The sequence below is a fragment of the Neodiprion virginianus genome, chromosome 7 (genome assembly GCF_021901495.1).
Source record: "Neodiprion virginianus isolate iyNeoVirg1 chromosome 7, iyNeoVirg1.1, whole genome shotgun sequence".
NCBI lineage: Eukaryota > Metazoa > Arthropoda > Insecta > Hymenoptera > Diprionidae > Neodiprion > Neodiprion virginianus.
In genome coordinates this window covers 6803124-6823128 of record NC_060883.1, presented here as the reverse complement: position 1 = coordinate 6823128, position 20005 = coordinate 6803124, and the positions used below count along the sequence as shown (strand labels likewise).

The following is a 20005-nucleotide window of genomic DNA, read 5'->3' as shown; positions in this document are numbered from 1 at the left end:
TAGGGATGATGTTTTATTCAACCAAATATAGCTGTGAAAGACATAAAAAACGATAGAACTGAAAGCTTGCAGGTTGATTTTATAGGAAGTTGGATTGTGATATTTGTTTGCGCGTAGTTGATCTCGCTCTAAAATAATATAGTGGAGGAAATCTGTCGTTTGACTCGGGAAAAATTCCGAAGTGCTCAAACTTTGACGAACTGTGTTATTTTCTGTGTGTTTTTGTAACTAAGCTACCTACAAAAGTTTACCATCGTATTGTTATTTCCGGCGATAATCAAAGAATGTAGTTTGAAAATTTAAGTTGTTCGCCAATAACTCATTCAGTTCGATTATTAGAAAAAGTGTTGAAACAAAAAAGAAACAGGCGGTAATTTTACACAAAAAAGCTCTTTGACATGTTTTGATATAGTTAAAATTGTTGGCGCTAGAATTTTTTTAAGTCACAACGTAAAACTGGGCTTAAAATAAATCTTCTCAGAATGATTTCTCATCAGACAGATTAACTGAAACCGTAACCTTCGAATGTGTCATTGTTTTTTTTTCTTGTTTTTTGAATTCAAACAATATGTTTTTAATGCAGAAAGGAAAAGTCATGATAGACAGTGTTGAGGTCATAATAACAGATTAAATACGATTTATTTTACCTAGTTTAGTCATAACTTATATAAACATAAACATAATATATCCCAGGTGCGCGGATTTAAGGAAAATTTAATGATATTAAGGATAACAACTATACAAATGGACATGATTACGAACCGAACGCTAGCCTATTACAAAATAAATTCACAAATTACAAATTCCTCCCATATGTTAGTCAGCATAAATTATTATTACTAAAGAGATGATTTGCTGTTTTGAAGGCCCGTTGATACTTCAAATTCATTGAGCTAAACATTTTATTTACACGTATTTTAGGTCCTCCGATAACTGATAATAAGAATCAGTTTTTTTAGACTTTTCTTTTAAATGCTTTGCTTACAGCGAAGAAGCAATATAATCAGTTTTGTAACAAATTGCGTGTACTGTAACTGGAATCATTGCAAGTGAAAAATTAACGTTACTCTACAGCCGATAGAAAATAAGTTCGAACCAACAGAAAAGAAGTAGAAAACTGCCAATTGGTAAATTGTAAGTGTCAAATCTTCAGATTAATTTACTTTTTATGAATTTTATTTGAATCTGAAAGATTGGAATGTGGTGCAATTGCTTTAAATCATTCGGAATAATTTATTACTAATTTTAACTTTTCAATAATCGTTCTTGTACACACTAGGCGGAAGTAAATATTGTTACACTCGATGGTGACTCGGTAGAAGGAGGTAATATCATCCTGAAATTATTTCAGGGGGAAATTTTCAGGATTAAATTATTGTAAGAATATTTTTCCGTGATTCAGTACCTTGGTTACTACAATTAGACTAGTTGATTAATATTAAAAATGAATAATTCAATGAATCTACAGGTGATACAATAATTCGTCAATTTCTTAGCAGCAGATACGGTCTAGACGCTCGATTAAGCCGTGCGATGAATTATGTGCACGCCACTGTCCGTGTGAACAGGAGTTGAGAGCTTTCCCACTCTAAGAGCAAACGCAGCTTGCTCGAATGGTTTCTGCATCGCGCCTCTACCGAACGGTCCAAGGTCGCCACCACGTTTTGCAGAACTGCAATCGCTGTATTTTGATGCGAGTTCAGCAAACGTTGCTTTGCCGGAAACAATTTGCTCTCTATATGCTGTGGAAATGGAAACATATATGCGTAAAAAACATTTGTGAAACTCATTATCACTCCGAATATCAGTTATTTTCTGTTGAAATCGAGTGTTGATCAGGTTAGCTTCATATAATTTCTTTAAATTAACTTTTTTTTCATAAATTTTGAATCAATTTGAAATATTCATCGTTCTGAAAATATTCTTTGTATAAATACCTGAGATTTCGGTGAGACGAATTTAGAGTTAAGTAGAACACAACGTTGGTTGAGAATAGAACACAAGATTGGTAAAATAGGAACGGAAAAAGTAAGAAGAACAAGCATAAATTATAATGTAGTTACAAATTATCACGACTTTCTCCCGACTTACACTTGACAAGTTCTAGCGCTTCTTCCTTAGTTCTTGTAATGTTTTCTTCCCGCCACGACGAGGGTCGCCGAGAGCCTGCATGTTTCACGAGTAGATGCGAGCACTGCACCTCCTTAGGTCCCTCTGCTGGTTTGTCAGGTACATCCCACTGACTCTCCTTTGTATAGATATTCAAGTAATAATGTTGGCCTGCAAATGGATTATTTCCCAGTCAACGATCGATTTGTTAAAATTGAAACTTGTAGAATATTTGAAAAAACGATATAACAATTGTCGTATTGTTTTTACAATGACTAAAACTAATAATGAATTGTTCCAAAATATCATTGATTTTGCAAAAGTGTGCAGAAATTTTACAACAGTTGCCAACTAATTTTTCATTTTTAGTTTTTAAGAAAAAACATTTCATTTGCATAAAATTCATTACAAACATAGAATATAAATATACATATTTAAATGAAAATTAAGTATAATAAAATTTTCAAATGCTTTTTACAGCGTACGGCAATCTTAGCGGCGAAAGCATTTATTTCGTTCTAATTTCTTAATAGATATCTGCTAGACGCAATGCGCCTGTAGGGAGGGTTAAGAATCACTTTGTTGACACTATCGAATGGGGAAATATAAGGAGAAATCGGGACGTTTGAGTGGCTAGAAGGAAAATGCCCAAAGTATTTCGGTTTCGTGGGAATTTGTGCGGGTGAAAAGGAGCTCGAGGGTGGCTGAAATCGATGTTAGGGATGCGGCGAGCGGGTCATTTTTCGTGGGTGTAAAACGCAGTGGCAACGTCACAAACGCCGGTAAGGCGAGTTTCTGCGACGCGCCCACACAGTTGAAACTTCAACTCTGTCGCCAAACTACCGAGGAATATTCAACGAGTATACGCCATACGTCTATTACGATGTATAAGTTATTTAAATTTCATTCTGATTTCGCAATAATCAACACACCAGTCGTTCTGCTCAACCGTTTTTCCCAACCCGCTGGTAGCTCTTCGTCCGCCATTGTTATCCAACAAAATTATTTTGCCTCGATTCCGATATTCCCTGGATCCGAGTGATCCACAGCGAATGAACTTCAGACCTATTCCTATTTCTAACCTTGCTGCCACCGCTAAGAATTCCCTAGAAGTGAGTGAGACAAAATTTGACCATGGTGCGTTCCGAAATTAGATGGCAGCGACTACCCACGAACTCGACAGCGCAAAAAAGATGAAAGATTGTTGAAAGCCCTGGGAGTTAATATCGAAACCCACTCCGAGTTTAGTTGAGCACAAGAAACACCTAACTACCGGCTCAGTGTTACCAGAAAATATCTGAAAGCACCCGATAAAACGTCAGACAGTTCAGATCATTGACATAGAGCAGGGATTGCTCACCTTCTATGCTATCCCTTCTATCTATCTATATGTTGTATTGTCAATTTATCTTCGCAATCAAATTATTGTGCAGATTGTTCGTTAATTATTTAGCGAATAGAGGAGATTTCTAAGTTTTTAATATCTAGAGATTTTTGAATACTGATATATTTTACTCGGCAGCTGGCAACACTGCGCGGAACGGAATGTGAACAAGGAAGGGGATTAGAATTCGTGAAAGAGATGCGGCCACGGACTTTAGATGCAACAGACGAATCGAGACAATCTCGCGAACCGACGAACGACTATCGACAATCGAACGTCGGACTGTAATTGGACCGAGCCGATAATCGGCAAAGCGCAAAGCTAGACTGGACGTAGTGACAAGTGGACAAAATAATCGAGGTGTCAGTCGGATCCGCGCTGGCCGCGCATTCCTGTCAATATCGCTAAGGAAGTAAGGTTATCAGTGTTTGCACAGTGGATGTATAATAAAATGCGAAATTAGTGGATAAAGTTGAGCAGTTTAATGAGTGAACGGAAATTTGGCAGAAACAAAAGAGGTGAGCATCGAAATAAATTGTCTTAAAAAATCACCAGCTGGCCCGTGGCCGGTGGGCGGCTGCCTGACACTTGTTTGTTGACTGGCCTTTAATCGGGCAGATTTCCATTTTTGGCGCACGATTAAAATCAAAACGCTCTTCGCCGGCCGTCGTCGCGTCGATGACGCCCCTCTGATCGGGACGTTAACCCTGAAATACGACATTTTTACCGTTATAATTACCTTCGTGCAGGTACGTGACACACGCAGCTGCCGCCTGCTGCTCGCATATTAACACACTTATGCAGTCGCTTCACAGCCGTTTGCCAATCGCGACTCCCCCCCTCCTCGCTCCGCGCATTGTCCTGGAAAACATATTATGTACATGGGCGCTTCGATATTTACGTTCTTAGATTGCGGAGTAAAACACCCGTGTCTGCGATTGTCGAGGATCGCGAACCGTGTAGCTAAAAAGCGAAATTTCCCGCTGATCGTCGGCTAGAAATATACGTTGCTAATTTGTTTTTAAAAATTTCGGTTAAAATAACGGTTGGAATGCGTGATCGTGCTGAAGTTAGCAACGTTATCGCAACGATTCATGCCCGAGGGAGAACCGTTATTTCACGATTTTTGGATTGTCTGAAATTCAGTAAACCGTAATGAAACAAAACAGACTTACCTTTCGAAATCTTAGTTCCTTCAAAATTATTGTTAAATTAAGAAAATGCTGATTTTTCCCCAATGTTTCGTTACGATAATACCTTAATTAACTTCACCCTTTTAATCGGTCAAGGATTCATCATAGCGTGGTCTGTTCGCAAGGTGGCGAAATCGGAGATAAAAACGAAACAGGTGAAACAGGTTTAAAACAATGCGGTTTTATTAATTCAAGTTTTCAATTTCAATTCAATTCAAGAGAAAAAAATCGTCTAAATTTACCAATTTCAACCACCACCAAAGGCTCGGATGTTTAATGCTTTCAGAACAATTGTATTGTTGGATCATTTTTTTAATGCTACAAACTCGTACCGCTCGCGTCATTTTAATTAAATATATTCCATTTTTACAGCAAGCCTATAAGTCAGTAACATTGACAAAGAAACTGAACCGATAATTATTGATTATCACTGCAATTTTATAACGAGATTCAACGTCACCGTTACGAAGCATTGGGAGAAAAACTCACTATTTTCTTATTCTTACAATGACTTAATAAACTGACATTTAAAACCATGAATATGTCTTCTTTTATTACGGTTTACCGAACTTCAAACAAATCTAAAGTCTCCAGATAATGTTTACCGCGGCGTAAATCGTTATAATAACGTTACTAACTTCAACATATGATACTTTAGAATTACTTTTAATAAGTTTAGCCAACGAAAAATGCATATCTTCTGCATTGTTACGATTTATCGAATTTGCGACAATCCCAAGTTGCGAAATAACGATTCTTCCGAAAACTTCGTCGTCGCAATATACTTACGAACTTCAACACAGTTAGTTTCTTTTGTAAATGAATTCCCAAAGATCCCCTGAGATCAATTTCTTCCTACACTTTTAACATTAATACTGAAAATTGAATTAGTACTTTCTAATATTTTTTTTCCTTGTGCTTAAGTTGTAAGATTTTTTGAACAAAATTGTATTATTTACAGCTTGATATAACGAAGTTTCTATCGAATCGATAACTGTTTCACCGTGAATTGTAAATCCTCAAATACAGAAAAAAAACACGTGAAACAATCAAACCCAATTGAGAACAACAACAATCTTCACATGTTTCTCTCTGTCTCTTCAATTCAACGAATACTCTCTTTCCGCTCCTTTTCCAGAATATTTACAGAGCCTTAAATACCTGGAAAACCTGCAACAAGACTTGAATTTTTTTTAGAGCCTTGAAAGCCTGGAAACAGCCTGGAATTTCAATCCTGATCTTGAATTTTTCCGATGTGTTATTTTGTTAATAAAACTTGAGTGGTTGAATCAATCACAGATCCATAAATACGCGAAAAGGCAGTAGAGGAAAAAAAAAGTAAAAAGTAATCCTGAAAACAAAGCATTCTACGGTGAAGTGGTTGATAATTTTATCTTGTCACGAATAGATTATTTATATCTAAAATAGTGGCTGGACTGTCTTGTGATAATATTTATAATTGATGCGTTTATTTGTAAAATGTGCTTGATTGGTAATTAAATGTCCGTCCTGAGCTTCTTTCTTTGCTTGGCTTTCATTTTGATAACCGCACAATGTGTAAATGTTAGCGATGCAAGCATACCTATCAATTCCGATAACTGAATGGTACTTGATTCTGAAACGCAAAAAAAAAAAAAAACACATATGCCGAAACAAAAATTGTTCAACACGTCCGTCTTGGTAATCTGTACCAAACTCATTTCCTCGGATATAAAAAAAAATGACCTGAAAAATCTGGAAAAAGCCTTGAATTTTGAAATAAAAACTCTGTAAACATCCTCTTTGCGAATTCCACGATTTCCGTGTTATGGAATTCTGATTATTACAAGATTACGTTTTATTGAAAATGGTACGCCAAAGTTGAGCACCGTTTTATTTCACGTTCGTCGACTCTTTACTCTCCGGCATTTAGTTCCTTAGAGTGTACTTTTATCATCGAACAAACCTCTCAAGCTCCATCGACTATCGATCGTTACTCGAAGCGTCGATCTGGCAATTTGTAAATGTGCAATAACAGTCTATGTACGATACTTCTTTCCCCCAGCAACGAGGTGAACGTGAGCTGCCTCGCAATTTCTTTTAACCCAGAAACGCGTTAACGAATATATATATATATATATACACATCATTCTTCGATCGTCCTTTATGAAATTTCGATAACGAATTTAATAACCTGAGCCTGCAAAAACAAACATTTCAGAAATTCGATTTTCGTGATACTGTTGACAACAATTTGATCAAATTTGATCGCCAAATTTTTCAACGGTGACGAATCAGTTCATTTTCAATTTTGCTAAATAATTTGAAAATCAGTGATAGAGACAATCAATTATTGTACAGTCGTTTGTATATTATTATAAATATTGGGGAAAAAGTCGCAATTTTTTTTTTTTTTTTTTATTTCGCAGCGATTTTAAAGGAACTAAGATTTCAAAATATCGGTTTGTATTGTTTTATTACGGTTTACTGAATTTCAGAAAATTCGATAACGATAACAACAAAAAAATTACGGTTTTCCCCGTCAGTATAAATCGTTAGGATAACGTTACCAACTTCAATACGATCGTATTCAACAATCTCTGAATAATATTGTTGAAATGAATTTCTTGTTCAAATGATTGATAAAAGAGTTAAAAAAAAAAAAAAAAAAATATCACAACCGAGGGAGAAATTTTTACACGCTGTTTAAACTCCGGAAATTTTAATTTAATTTTGTCAAATTACAATATTGTGCCGTAATTTCCAAAAATTGTAAATTATTCCTACGTTACAATAATGCCTCGATAGTCTATGTCTAGCCTGTATATTGATTTCACGCCTATTCGGTATACGACATTTACTCCTAAGGGTAGGTACATATAGTGAGAAAGAATATCAGTCCCTGTACTGACTGAGCCTAAAGTGACACCATTAGATTGGATTATGCTTATTCTTATTCGATTTGGGAAAAAGCATGTCTCCAAGAATAAGGCACATTATATACAATACACAGGCATAATTGGGGTAACAATTTTCCCCACTTTCTTCCTTCACTTCACTCGTTTGGCTTCCGATGAAATTTCGGAAGAAACTGGGTTCTTTTTCGGTGAACCTTGATATCTCGTTCTCGTATCTATTTTAAGCAAAAGTGAAACTCAAATTCAGCAGCTGTGAATATATAAAGTGTATTTCGTAAAATTAAAATATACCAATTATTTATACTCGTTATTCGTATTCTTCTTCGGTATGTAATAATCTTTGAACAATTAAATTTCTGATATCCGAATATGTTTTGATTCTTCGATCATTCCTGAATTTGAAAATTTGAAAATACGTCTATTTTCATGGTAAAAATTGCGACTTGTTCTCTCAAACGCGCGTCTTTTGATTCGTTTCGAAAATCTGTATTACACACGTTGAATTTACGGTGACTTCGGAACATTTACGTCAACAATACGGATGTTAAGAAATTCGCAAACGGTATAACAGCCGCGATTTGTAGAATTCAAATTGCGTACCGCAGAGCGGATAAAATGATCTTGACTGTTGCGGGCACTGACTCACTGTAAACTCCGTTTATACGATGATGCATGCCCAAAACAATTATATGCATGTAGCGAATACGTGATTCCATTGATCACGGATAAATTGTATCTATTCTGTCGATTTTAATGAGACTAAAGTTAAAGAATTACTATTTTGCAAGTTTATAGTGACTTTGGCATAGCCAAGTTTTCAAAATATGAATAAATTTTGCTTCGTTTTGATTCAACGAATTTCATACATTCCCTGTAATTGTGAAATAACGATTTTCGGAAACGTAACTAACTTCAGCCACGTCGCTTTTATACATCCCGTGATCAAAATAAAGTAATTTTAACTTGAGAAATAAATAAATTTGTTGCACGAGTTATATTCGTTCTTCTTGTTTCAACGATTCGTACGATTTTTTACCGCGATTTGTGCTTATCGTTAGACGGATTTGAAATACAGTCAATTTCACAGAGAATGAGTTTCAACTCAGAATTAATTTGCAATCATTTTCGACGTAGATTTGCAATTTATCTCTAACGCATACCGTATATTTTATAGATTTTGTATTACTGTGAAAATTATTTGTCGAAAACAGACATGATTAGCCATCTCCGCGTGTTGTTTCGAATAAGAATAAGTGTAAAAATGTATATATATCAATAATACTCGCAAACATATTTTCACTCTTTTCAGCAAAAACAAGTTTGTTTGAAGAAGCAAATAAGACGGATAATAATGTGACATAGGTTTAAATAGCGCGAGTGAAATCAGACGTGCTAATTTCGTGAAAAATTTTGAAAACATCGCAAACTTCAGCTGAAAAAGATTGATAATTGGGATATTTAAACAAATTATATTATTGCACGATTTCTTACATCAATTTGTTGCCGATAATCAAATTCTTGTTGTGAGATAGTGACGTAATTCCGAATAAAATAAAAATTGCCATCAGGTTCTCCGATCTTTTTCCGCACAATTTTTGCTCAAAGTCGCAAATCAACGTCTGAAAATCTTAACGAAGGATTTTAAATGGATTTGACCTGTGCAAATAGGCCTGAATTCGTATCGTGTCTCGATTCAATAATCGGGCACAGTGTTTTAAATCGTCTGTAAAAACGTGAAAACGTCAAAAAAAAGATATAACATGATGCAAAAGTTAAATTTAAACCAACCGCGGGCAACGAAATATTATCAAAAGTGACGGGATTATTAAAACCCGTCGAATCTCTTCCTTCTCTTCCCTCTTCCACAACCTTCTCAACTCTTTTTGGATAGACAGGATATGATCCTTTTCTCACGTGTTTTCCAATTTTACGGATCAAATGTATTTTAATAAGGTAGTGAAGTTGGAAAATCAAAATTTTTGCGAAATACCTTGAACTCGAAATATTCTTACAGAATTATGAGTATAAAACTCGACTGCATTTTCATATTTCCAAAAAGTTTTACACGTTTAACTGCTAAATCTTGCCTCTAGATTCAGCTTCGTATTAAATGTGCAGTGTTTTTGTCTTTTCGAATAAAACGATATTCTTTTGGCTGTTGAAGGTTGATCAAATATCATTCGGTGGATTGTACAAAGATTGTCAATCGCTACTTTTACCAACACCGTTCGACGCAATATCCTCTTGATTCAAGTTTCAATCTGTTCGGTATAAGTTTTGATTGATTGATCCGTACTTTGAACCGAGCTTATGACTTACGTAACATGACACTTTGGTAACCAGCACTGATAGAAATTTTTAATTTCGGTTACCGCTCAGTCTTTAACTATTTTCATTTTTTACCACAATCGAAAAATATAGTTATGGGTAGAAAATGAAAATTAGTGTTCCAGCTGTTACCGGAAAGTTTAGTATCCGTTACTATTCTTTCTCATTACGATCACTGTTACCATATTTTCTTGCAACTTTTGCAAAAATTTAACGCTTGTACAACAATTAATTGACGTTAAAGCCTTATTTAACCAAAAAAGTAGAGTAAACCTAACAAACTGGATGAGTTTAGAATTAGTCTCGTGACGGTAATTATAAGTAATATACTTGCATCGTCGTTCTTATTTCTCTCTCAATTTTAACTTTTATTCCGCCGAATTGACCTTTTGCCAAATGTTGCACGATATAGACTAATTTGAACTTATAGTCCGATGTTCTATATACACTCAGCAAAATCGATACGGTTTTACGGCATATAACATCTGCTGGTAGCAGCGAGTACATTGGGTCAGACTATCTACCCTGGCTTCTATCGTATTTTTATTTTTTCCACTGTAACAGACGTGGAAGATTTTACCAAACACCGTGTAAGCCAAATTTGAAAAAGTCTCTAGATTCCAAAAATTGCACATTGCACTGGCAAAGTCACAACTCAAGGGAATCAGCACGAAGCTACGAGGCTGAAGTCAGTAACGTCAACGTAACAAAACATCAGGGATCAAATCTTTTTCTCGTTACTACACAAATGAAATTTTTCTCAGCGTGCAAAGTGAGTGCATTGTTAAATTAACGTTACCAACTTCATCCTCGTTACAAGTTCACTTTGTCAAGTGTGGAACAGAGCAGCTGAGCTAATCATGATTTGATCGTGGTTCTCGACAGAAATATTCGGGCTTTTAGGGTGACTAGTAAAAGTCGCATTATGTTAATGGACGATCACACCTTCCGGAATTCATTTTAGTCCATCGGTCATTGGCAATTGATGGATAGTTACATGAACCTGTACAGAGAGATGAATGAATTACAACTCTTTGTCACGAAACAAAGACTGTATCGGCACTCGTGAAGTTACACCAAATTATTTAAACAGTGAATCTTAAAAATGGGAATTCAAACTGACCGCCAACATGCAGTGTAAAAAATGATGGTGTTGAGACTATTATAGAACTATTTTGAGGTCAATCCGGAAGTTGAACATCAGACAGCGTTGGATTGATACCAAGATAATGTTGGAACGACACAATCTTTCGCATTTTTCTCAAATTCAATTCAATTAATACCGATTCTCTACGATATATTCAGTAAACTCTGAAGGACGAAAAAGTATGAAACTAGGAGAAAAATAGAATGATGTAAGTAAAGAACGATGATACTTATTCACCGAGGACTCTTTGTGTTACATCACACCGTCAGGTGAACCTTCACTGCACTCAAGAGTTCTATCAATAGCTTTCTCCTTCTGTGTCTCGATATCCCGAGGCGCCTTTACAGCCTGTTTCTACACAGCATGATTCACAAGCTTGTTCCTTGAGAGGCGATTTTTGAGTACAGGTTCTGCCAGCGCATACCGATTGCCCTTTTTTCAAATGCCAGGGATTCCGTCATCGCCCTGGAGGCCGACACGCCTCGCAAGCACACTGCCGAAGCAGGCAGGACCTGTTCAAACTACTTTACATAGACCCTTAGCAATCCCTTCCATGCTCAAATAATCGAGTTGGACACTCACGGCTAACTCCAGGCCACTTTGCCTTAATAGGTCTCCTCGGTGGCAAAGGTCAAGGAAAATTAGTCAATTTGGGAAAGGGTTCTCGACCTCGAAGTGCATATATATATATATATAGCAATGTTTTTCTACATCGTATACTGACAGAAATTTTTAATTTCGGTTACCGGTCAGTCCTTAATTATTTTCATTTTTTACCGCAATCGAAAAATATAGTTCTAGGTAGAAAATGAAAATTCGCCACTGGTCAGGGAATTTTTTAAAACCTGGAAATCTCATGGAATGCTGAAAATCTGGAATATTCAGGGAAATTTCAGAGATTTTTTTGCGGAAAGTCAGGGAATCGTTTGCTATATATTTTTTTTTTCATACAAATGAGTCCCACAATTTTTTTCAGCTTCAGATAGATAAGATCGAATGATAAATATTACTCACCATCGCCGGAAGGTTCTCTTCAAACTTTGAATATTCCTAAATATTACCTTACAAACGATTTTGCGCATCGACTAAATGGGACAGTGTGACACAAGTGACAGTTCGTACCTTGATAAAAAAAAAAAAAAAAAAAACAAAAAAAAATCACATGGAAAATACGTATATTTTTTTCAATTTACCGTTACCAATTTGTCCGAATTGGTCAGGGAAAATTATAAGATGTTTGTTTGGAATTTGTGGAAAAGTCAGGGAATTTCGTGCTGGAGATTAGTGGCCACCCTGATAAAGTTCAATTCAGCAAAAAAAAAAAAAAAGACTTTTGGAACAAACTCATATCGGAGGAAGAATAGCCGGGTGGTCAACTACAATGGCAATATAACTAGTAATACAACAAAACTTTTTGGTGAATTAAATGACAATCACTTCTGTTTGTCTGGAGCTTTCGGCACTATGTCCCCCATACTGATTCTTCTCAAAAGTTCAGGAACAATATTTTAACCGTTACCGAACTTCTACGTGGCCACTGAGAAGAGGAGGGAGCAGGGAAGAAGGTTAGTCAATATGTGCACTTGACGTTTCGAATAACGAGGAGAGATGAGATTCAGGAGAATGTGTCGTTAACAGTCGTAAGCAATGATGCATTTTTAAAAGGGCAAGGCCTTTGAGAATTTTTTTCACAGGGATAACTGATTAATAAAAGCATCGGGTTGTTGGAATTTTATTAATTGTATATTAAACTTGTTTTATGTAAATTTTTATCAAAAAATATTCATAATTAACAAAGTTATGGGTCTTGACTTAACGGCCAGTAAAAAAATTTCACTTCCATTTTGGTATTGGTAGCTCGGTGGAGAGTTGTCTAAAAATAAAAAACTAAATTTTATCAATATCTATATAAATGTAGCTATTATTGTAGGTGACCGTTTTTTTAATTTTATTTTCATTATTTACAAAATGGCGACGCATTGATTAAAAAAAAAATTTGCAAATAATCAATGCCACAATGGAAAGAAATTCTTTTTATCAGTCGTCAAGTCAAGACCCATAAAACTTGAAAATCAACTGCGCATGCGCGAGTTTTATTGGCTGTTCGCGCAGACTTGCCATCCCGAGTTTCAACTGTCGAACTCTTTCTGCCGGCGATATGGTCGATACGAATTTTCGAGGTTAGAATCTCAAATAATTTAGACAGCGACTCGGAAAGGTTTGGTAAGCATTTGTTATCGGTTCGGAGAGTTGATTCTACAAAGAACGGTCGGAATTCAATGCTTATGCTCTTTGAAAATTCAAACGTACACATTTTGCGTACGTTGGCCGGCCTGCATCGCGGACAAGAATATCGCTGCGGGAAGATTTCGCCGACCAATGAGATTGAATCATTCGGCGCATGCGCGGTTGATTTTCAAGTTTCAAGAGATTGTCCCGGTATATGTACGTGGAAGCTATCGTATCGCCAAATGTGGACACAAGACACGTGCGTCACTTGAGATTGTATCGTTATTGCAGCGAGAGCATCGAGTGTTTTATGTACTACAGCTGCTATTTCAATGTCTCTGCGCCATTTGAGTATGTAATTAGGTGCACGTGAACCTTGCACGATTATTTACTTTTTTATGAACTCTGAGTATCTTTTATTGATAGTTCGAACTATATCAGGTGATTTTTTTTCGAACTCATTTGAACCATAATTGATCGATTTATCAACTACGTCCCACAGCAGGTATTCATTCGCGCTTACATTTTAATGCCTACACTCTGGGGGTCGGAGTTTTCATAAAAGTTCCCTTTTTGATAGCAAAAAGCTGTGAAAACATGATGAAAAATGACACCTTCTATTTAAAACGGGTAGATTTAAGTTCAAGTTCGAAGAAAAAATCGTAATATTGAAAAAATTTCACGTTCGTTGGTTTCACGTCAAAATTGCGACCTCCAGATTGTACGCAAATTGACAGTGCGAATGGAGACCCGCTGTGGGTTGTAGCTAATAACTCGATCAATTACGGTTCAAATGACTTGAAAAAGTTATCGAATGTATTTCGAACTAGTAGCAAAAGATAATCAGACTTTCGAAAATATCCACTCAATTCATCCCTCTCGAAAAAATTTCAGAAAACTCCCTGCCTTTCGACCTCTTAGGATAGGTCCCCCACCCCCACTTATGAAAGTGCTGACATTCTGTTAATGTTGCATTACGTCGATATCCAAATGCTTTCTTTGGCTAATGACTGCAGTATTTATTGCCTACGATAAACCAGAAATTTTACCATTTAATATCTATTACAATAATCAACGTACGCGGCTTCCGAGCAGCAGTAAATTATGTAGAAAATCGTTTACAATTCAGTTTTCTTCAATGCAACTGCCTTTTACTTTTCAAGACAATTAACCGTTACAGGTATGTACGGGTGTATAGTTCGTGTTTCAGGTATGCTAGGAATTCCTGCTATGGTAAAAGTACGAAGATTACTATGCGGAACAAACGTTTGAAAAATCACAAAAAATAAAAATGTACTAACCATAGTTTTTTTTTTTTTTTCACCGTTTGAAAAAAAAATCAGTGATACTATGAATCAACGTTCAGATTGCCATCATTGTGATCATAATAGTTACGTAGAGATAAATAAAACAATCGTATTTTCCGGGTGAAAATAAGTGGGTTTGCACAGTTAAATTGCAGCTCTGAAGGTACCAAAAAATGTTCCGCATGAAATGTTTTAACCTTTGTTCATTTCTATTGTATTTCTATTTGTAATCTTCATATCGCGTCATCGAATTTTGGTCAATCTGTAGTTTGGAGAATCAAGTTTTTTTTACGAGACTTGAAATTGGCAACGTTTACGTAACGACAAAATCTGGGAATAAATATTTATTACGCAATTTGAGAATGACTTTCAACGAGTTGATGTTTCTAAAATATCATCATGTTTTGTTCATCGTGATTTAATAGATTTCAGTTAGTCTTTAAGGTGCGAAGTAATGATTTTTTCTAAACATCCAACGTTACACCCAACTTCATTCTCATGTTTTTTTCCGAAAATTGTCAACAACAATAACAACGTCACCGAATTAGTATTTTCACTATTAATTGTGAAAGTTGACAGACAACGCGGTCCTCTTTAGGTCATGTAGCAGTCCTACCTTTACCGACCGAGTAAACTCACTCTTTTTCTTCCTACATTATATAAACAAATGAACAAATTTTTTTTCACGATTTTCGGGATACGATTAACGTTCCTGAATTCCTTTACGAAAGAGCGATGAATCGTAGAAATTTGAACCCTTTCCGTTCATTTGTTTATTCAATATAGGAAAAAAAAGGGTGAGTCTGCTCGGTCGGTAAAGGTAGGATTGCTACGTGACCTTAACTCTTTTAAAACAGAACACTCAAACCCATTCGACACGTCTAGTCCAGCTATACCTGGATAGATTTGATCACGGAGAACGATCAGATTCCCATACAACAATCATTCGGTAGAAAAAAAGTTCCCGTCCGGTTTGTTGAATCACGCGCTTTATAGAGTTGCGTAACACGTGTGTTTATCTGTACATTATACATGTAGGTATGTACCTTTACATTATATACTTGCTAGTATCAAAAAACTGCTTCCCGTCGAATGAGACGCCTCCGCAAATATTACTCACCGACCGACCCTGAGGCGATTGACTGACTGGACGGTAGTCATCTCATCCTCTACGTTCTGAAGTATTGAAAAACTTCTTCATCTTACACAGTTCCTTGTATGTATACAGGGTGGTTTTTTTAATTGCCCAAGGAAAATATCTCGGCAACTAGTAACTAGAGATACGAGAAAATTTTAATACAAAAATCGTTACTTCGCATCTTTAGGATTTTCTGATACTCGGCTAATTCTAATGAACGAAATAAACTCGTTTCGAATTTTTAAAAGTCAACTCCTTGAAACTCATTTTCAAATTGCACAATAATTATTTTTTCCCTTATGTTTTGTTAGGTTAGCGTTACTAAGTTTAGCCTGACGTTGATTTGTGGATTTGGGTACTAATTGTGATTTTTCGAGTTCCTTTGTGATTTTAGGTTAGGGGACACATTTTTTGATTATGACCGGCTGATAGTGGGTTCGAAGACGAATCGAAAAGCGTTAAAAAACAATAATTTTATTCATATATATACTCATTATATGCTCAGCTACTTTTCGTTGAAATGAACCATCGATCTTCGCGGTTTGAAAAAACTACGAATCATGTTTTCGAGTTGATCAAGCGTCTCCAAAAGCCGTCCCTCAAGTTTCAAAAGATGATTAAATCTTGGGCTCAATCCAAAAAATGGCCCTTTCACTGTCTGGAAACTTGAAAAAATTAAATATCTTGTTTTCAAAGTTTTCAAATTCGTCTTCAAACCTGCTATCAGTCGTCCATAGTCAAAATACGTGTTTCCTGTCTAAAATCACGATGTACTAAAAAAAAATCTCTAAAATAGCGCAGTTCACAGATCAGCTCATATCCAGCTTTATCTTTGCCCTTCGAAACCCTTCAGGATTTGTACGAAACTTTATCTCGTATCTCTTTCAGTTTTTGAGATATTCGAAAAGTGATTTAAAAAAAAGACCACCACCTTGTATGACACACAATGTTTTTGAATAGTGATACCACCTGTTATAAATCTCCGATAACATCACTGCGGTAACATTAACCAGTTACAATAACGCCATTATATGGTGTCGATTGGTAACAGATTCTAGGAACATGTATCGTAGTGTAAAACATGAAGTCTGTATTAAGCCACGATTGCTTTTGTACCATCATGAATTAAAGGTTCGATGACATCACTTTTCAGCTCCTACTATATGAGAAAAATTTGAAACATCGCGTGCCAATGACGTTCTTGAAACGCAACGCCAACGAAACGTTCTCTTGACTACGCAAAGCTGAGCGGTAATCGGTTTACACACAAAAAAATATTCAACGTCAGTGAATATATATGTTCTATCCACGCAAAACTGAGAATACAGTCGCCTCTAGATACAATCAAACTACGTTCTCTGAGGCCGTCGAAGATATTGGTTTCATGAAATTAGGCAGTAAATCGTTGGGCTTGTTCGTTCGGTGATTTTATCTTTCGAACTCCGAGCTCGGCTTCGCGATTCTTTCCGATTATTATCACAATAAGCGAGCTTACAGCGTAGCGAGCTCTTTGACCGGGTGATATTTGTTTCAGTTTGAAATTGTGGGATATGTCTACGGCCGTTGCGGATACTCGAAACTCGTATTTTGCTTATTTTAACTCCTTTCTTCAAAGGACATCAGCTCCGGTAAAGGATCATACATAAACGGTGGTATGTCTGAAGGTGGTAAATTTCGCGACGCTTAAGAGAGTTTGGCAGGCAGGTATGAATAAATGTGAACCAGTATACGTATAATACGGATGATGATAAAATTGTTACTGCAGTCCGCGCGACCAGCTCTCCTCGCATAGCAAGGCGAAAGAACGATAGATAACGGGAAAATGTTATCGCCTCGTGTTCATGTAGCAGATCTATCTGAAGGCTGTTATAATGCGACGAGGTATTTCGTTTTATCGCACGATCTCGTCCGCGATAAAACAAAAACACTGTAGAGAAAAAAGAGTGCATATAGGCACTGATATAGGTCTAGTCCCTCATAACAATTTCACATCGAGCTTCCTTTGTCACCTTTTCACCACCGTCAACGAATCATCCTCGACTTCATCGACTGATTCACATGCTGCAAAAGCACATTGAAGTCATGAAAGTTCCACAACAAGTCACAAGTGAAGTTTAGTCTCTCATGGAAACTTCACATGGAGCCTCCTTTGTCACCTTTGTACCACCGTAAACCAATCCTCATCTAATCCTCGACTTCATCGACTGATTCACATGCTGCAAAAGCACATTGAAGTCATGAAAGTTCGACAACAAGTCACAAGTGAAGTTTAGTCTCTCATGGAAACTTCACATGGAGCTTCCTTTATCACCTTTTCAACACCGTCAACCAATCATCATCTAATCATCGACTTCATCCACTGATTCACATGTTGCAAAAGCACATTGAAGTCATCAAAGTTTGACAACAAGTCCCTAGAATGATTGGTACTTAATTCGGTATGGTTACTTACAAGAGTGCGCAGCTGTTACATGTGAAATGATTTTACATCTGGCTAAAACAGCATTAACCCCTTCAGTCCCGCATTTTTCACAATTCGGATATATCGCCATATTGGATCCGCTATCTTGGATTTAGAAAATATCAAATGCCGACTTAAGATTAGTGGTTAGTGACCCCAAAAACCCTTCCAGTAACAGAACTTAGACTCAAATGGCTAGTTATAGTTTTGCAAATTTTTGAGGCGGGACACTGAGCATCCCACCGTGACTGAAAGGGTTAAAATCACGGTTCCGTGTACAAGTAATTCATCATAATACTTCATCATCGCTCGAGGAGGACGTTGGACACTGCTGTTTTCTGTCTGTTATTACGTTAGAATATTAACGGATACTAGGCTTTCTGGTAAAAGCTACAAAACTAGTTTTCATTTTCTACCTAGAACCATATTTTTCGATTGTGGTAAAAAAATGAAAATAGTTAAGGACTGAGCGGTAACCGGAACTAAAAATTTCTCTCAGTGCATGTTATAACCGAGGAAGAAGCGTGAACAACCGGATTTCCGACCATGATAGATGCAAAAAGATTAGCAACGATGATCAGCGGACTGCGGATGAGTGCAATGGAACCGTTTGTCTGAAACGCATGTGCTGCATGGAACACTCACGCTTCTGTATCGTATACCTAACAATTGTTCATCGCGGTGATTGAACATTCGCAAGAGAATTTACACAACACCGTTGCGATGCTGTACCCGATGGTTAAAGTAGGAAGAGGAACACGTCAGAGATGAGTAACGAATAGAAAACGTGCTTGGTTAACTTGCTGCTGAAAATTGAACCTTCGAACGAATTGTGAAAAGAGATCCGTTGAAGAGTTTTACGCGAATTACAGAAAATTGGACTCGTAATTCGATGTGTCTGGAATTTTAAATTTCTAACCTGAAAGACTCTTGGTAGCAAAAATTTTTAATTAACCAGATTGTTGGATCTTAATTTGTCGATCGATTAGCTTATCTATTCACCGATCACTGCTCGGCTTTCACAAATTATTATAATGTCATTTGGAACCGATCACACGCTCTTGTTTTTGGTTTTTGAATTGCCACACGCCGCTTTGGATATTGAAACACGTTCGCCAGCCTCTCGCTTCGTTGATCATTGCTAATCGTGTATCGCTTCTGGCGTTTATATACCCACCTTCCACTTTCAAACTTGCTCTTTAATTCCGTGAGACGTACGAATCACGGTGACCTAAATTCTTTGAAATCGTCTATCCGTAGCGTGATCAACTGGTAACTGAACGATGCCGAGTTACGTTTCAAACCAACAATTGATCAATTCTCCCACCGACCAATTGACCCAGAAATTTAATCACGGGATTCACTCATTCGTGTGTGGACAGGATATTCAACGCTGGTTAAATCAGCCGGCAATTGTCACGCCCGTTGCAATTACGTCGAATCCTGAAAATCAATTCAACAAAACTTTTGCGATGTTTATAATGTCTCTCTGTTCTTTCCCGAGTCCGTTATTGCAGAGTCAGAGTGCCAAGTAATTGGAACAGGGATGATATAATGACCAATTAACAACGGCGGCTTCATTGTCTTTCAATCTGTTCGAACGTCGATTCAACGAGTGCGTTTTTGCCGAGACACGCGTAGTGATTTATCGGCAAATACTTACAGTTTCCATGGAGTCGTTGAACAATCGTATTGCTGGAGTTGAGTAGCCGGAACGGTTGGCAGAAAAGGCGTAACAGAACCATTTCCGGTTAAACAATAGCGTGGATGAATGCATTCGTGAATAACATGCTTTGTTAAATTCACGCGCCA

General features: G+C 36.7%; 2 protein-coding genes across 2 annotated transcripts in view; one reads left to right on the top strand and one right to left on the bottom strand.

The window, feature by feature from the left end:
- Window positions 1-620: 620 nt before the first annotated feature.
- On the bottom strand, window positions 621-3193 carry LOC124308840 (putative peptidyl-prolyl cis-trans isomerase dodo). Its single transcript, XM_046771977.1, has 3 exons — window positions 3042-3193; window positions 2092-2280; window positions 621-1742 (listed from the first exon to the last, which is right to left on the bottom strand). Exons 1-3 carry the CDS (start codon window positions 3094-3096, stop codon window positions 1522-1524), a joined length of 465 nt encoding a protein of 154 aa, XP_046627933.1. The 5' UTR covers window positions 3097-3193; the 3' UTR covers window positions 621-1521.
- Window positions 3194-3729: 536 nt separating this feature from the next.
- Window positions 3730-20005, top strand: part of LOC124308394 (ecotropic viral integration site 5 ortholog) — a 40754-nt gene continuing 24478 nt past the window's right edge. The window contains exon 1 of the mRNA XM_046771075.1: window positions 3730-4011. The gene's annotated coding sequence lies outside the window, so the exon portion shown is untranslated. The remainder of the gene's footprint in view (window positions 4012-20005) is intronic.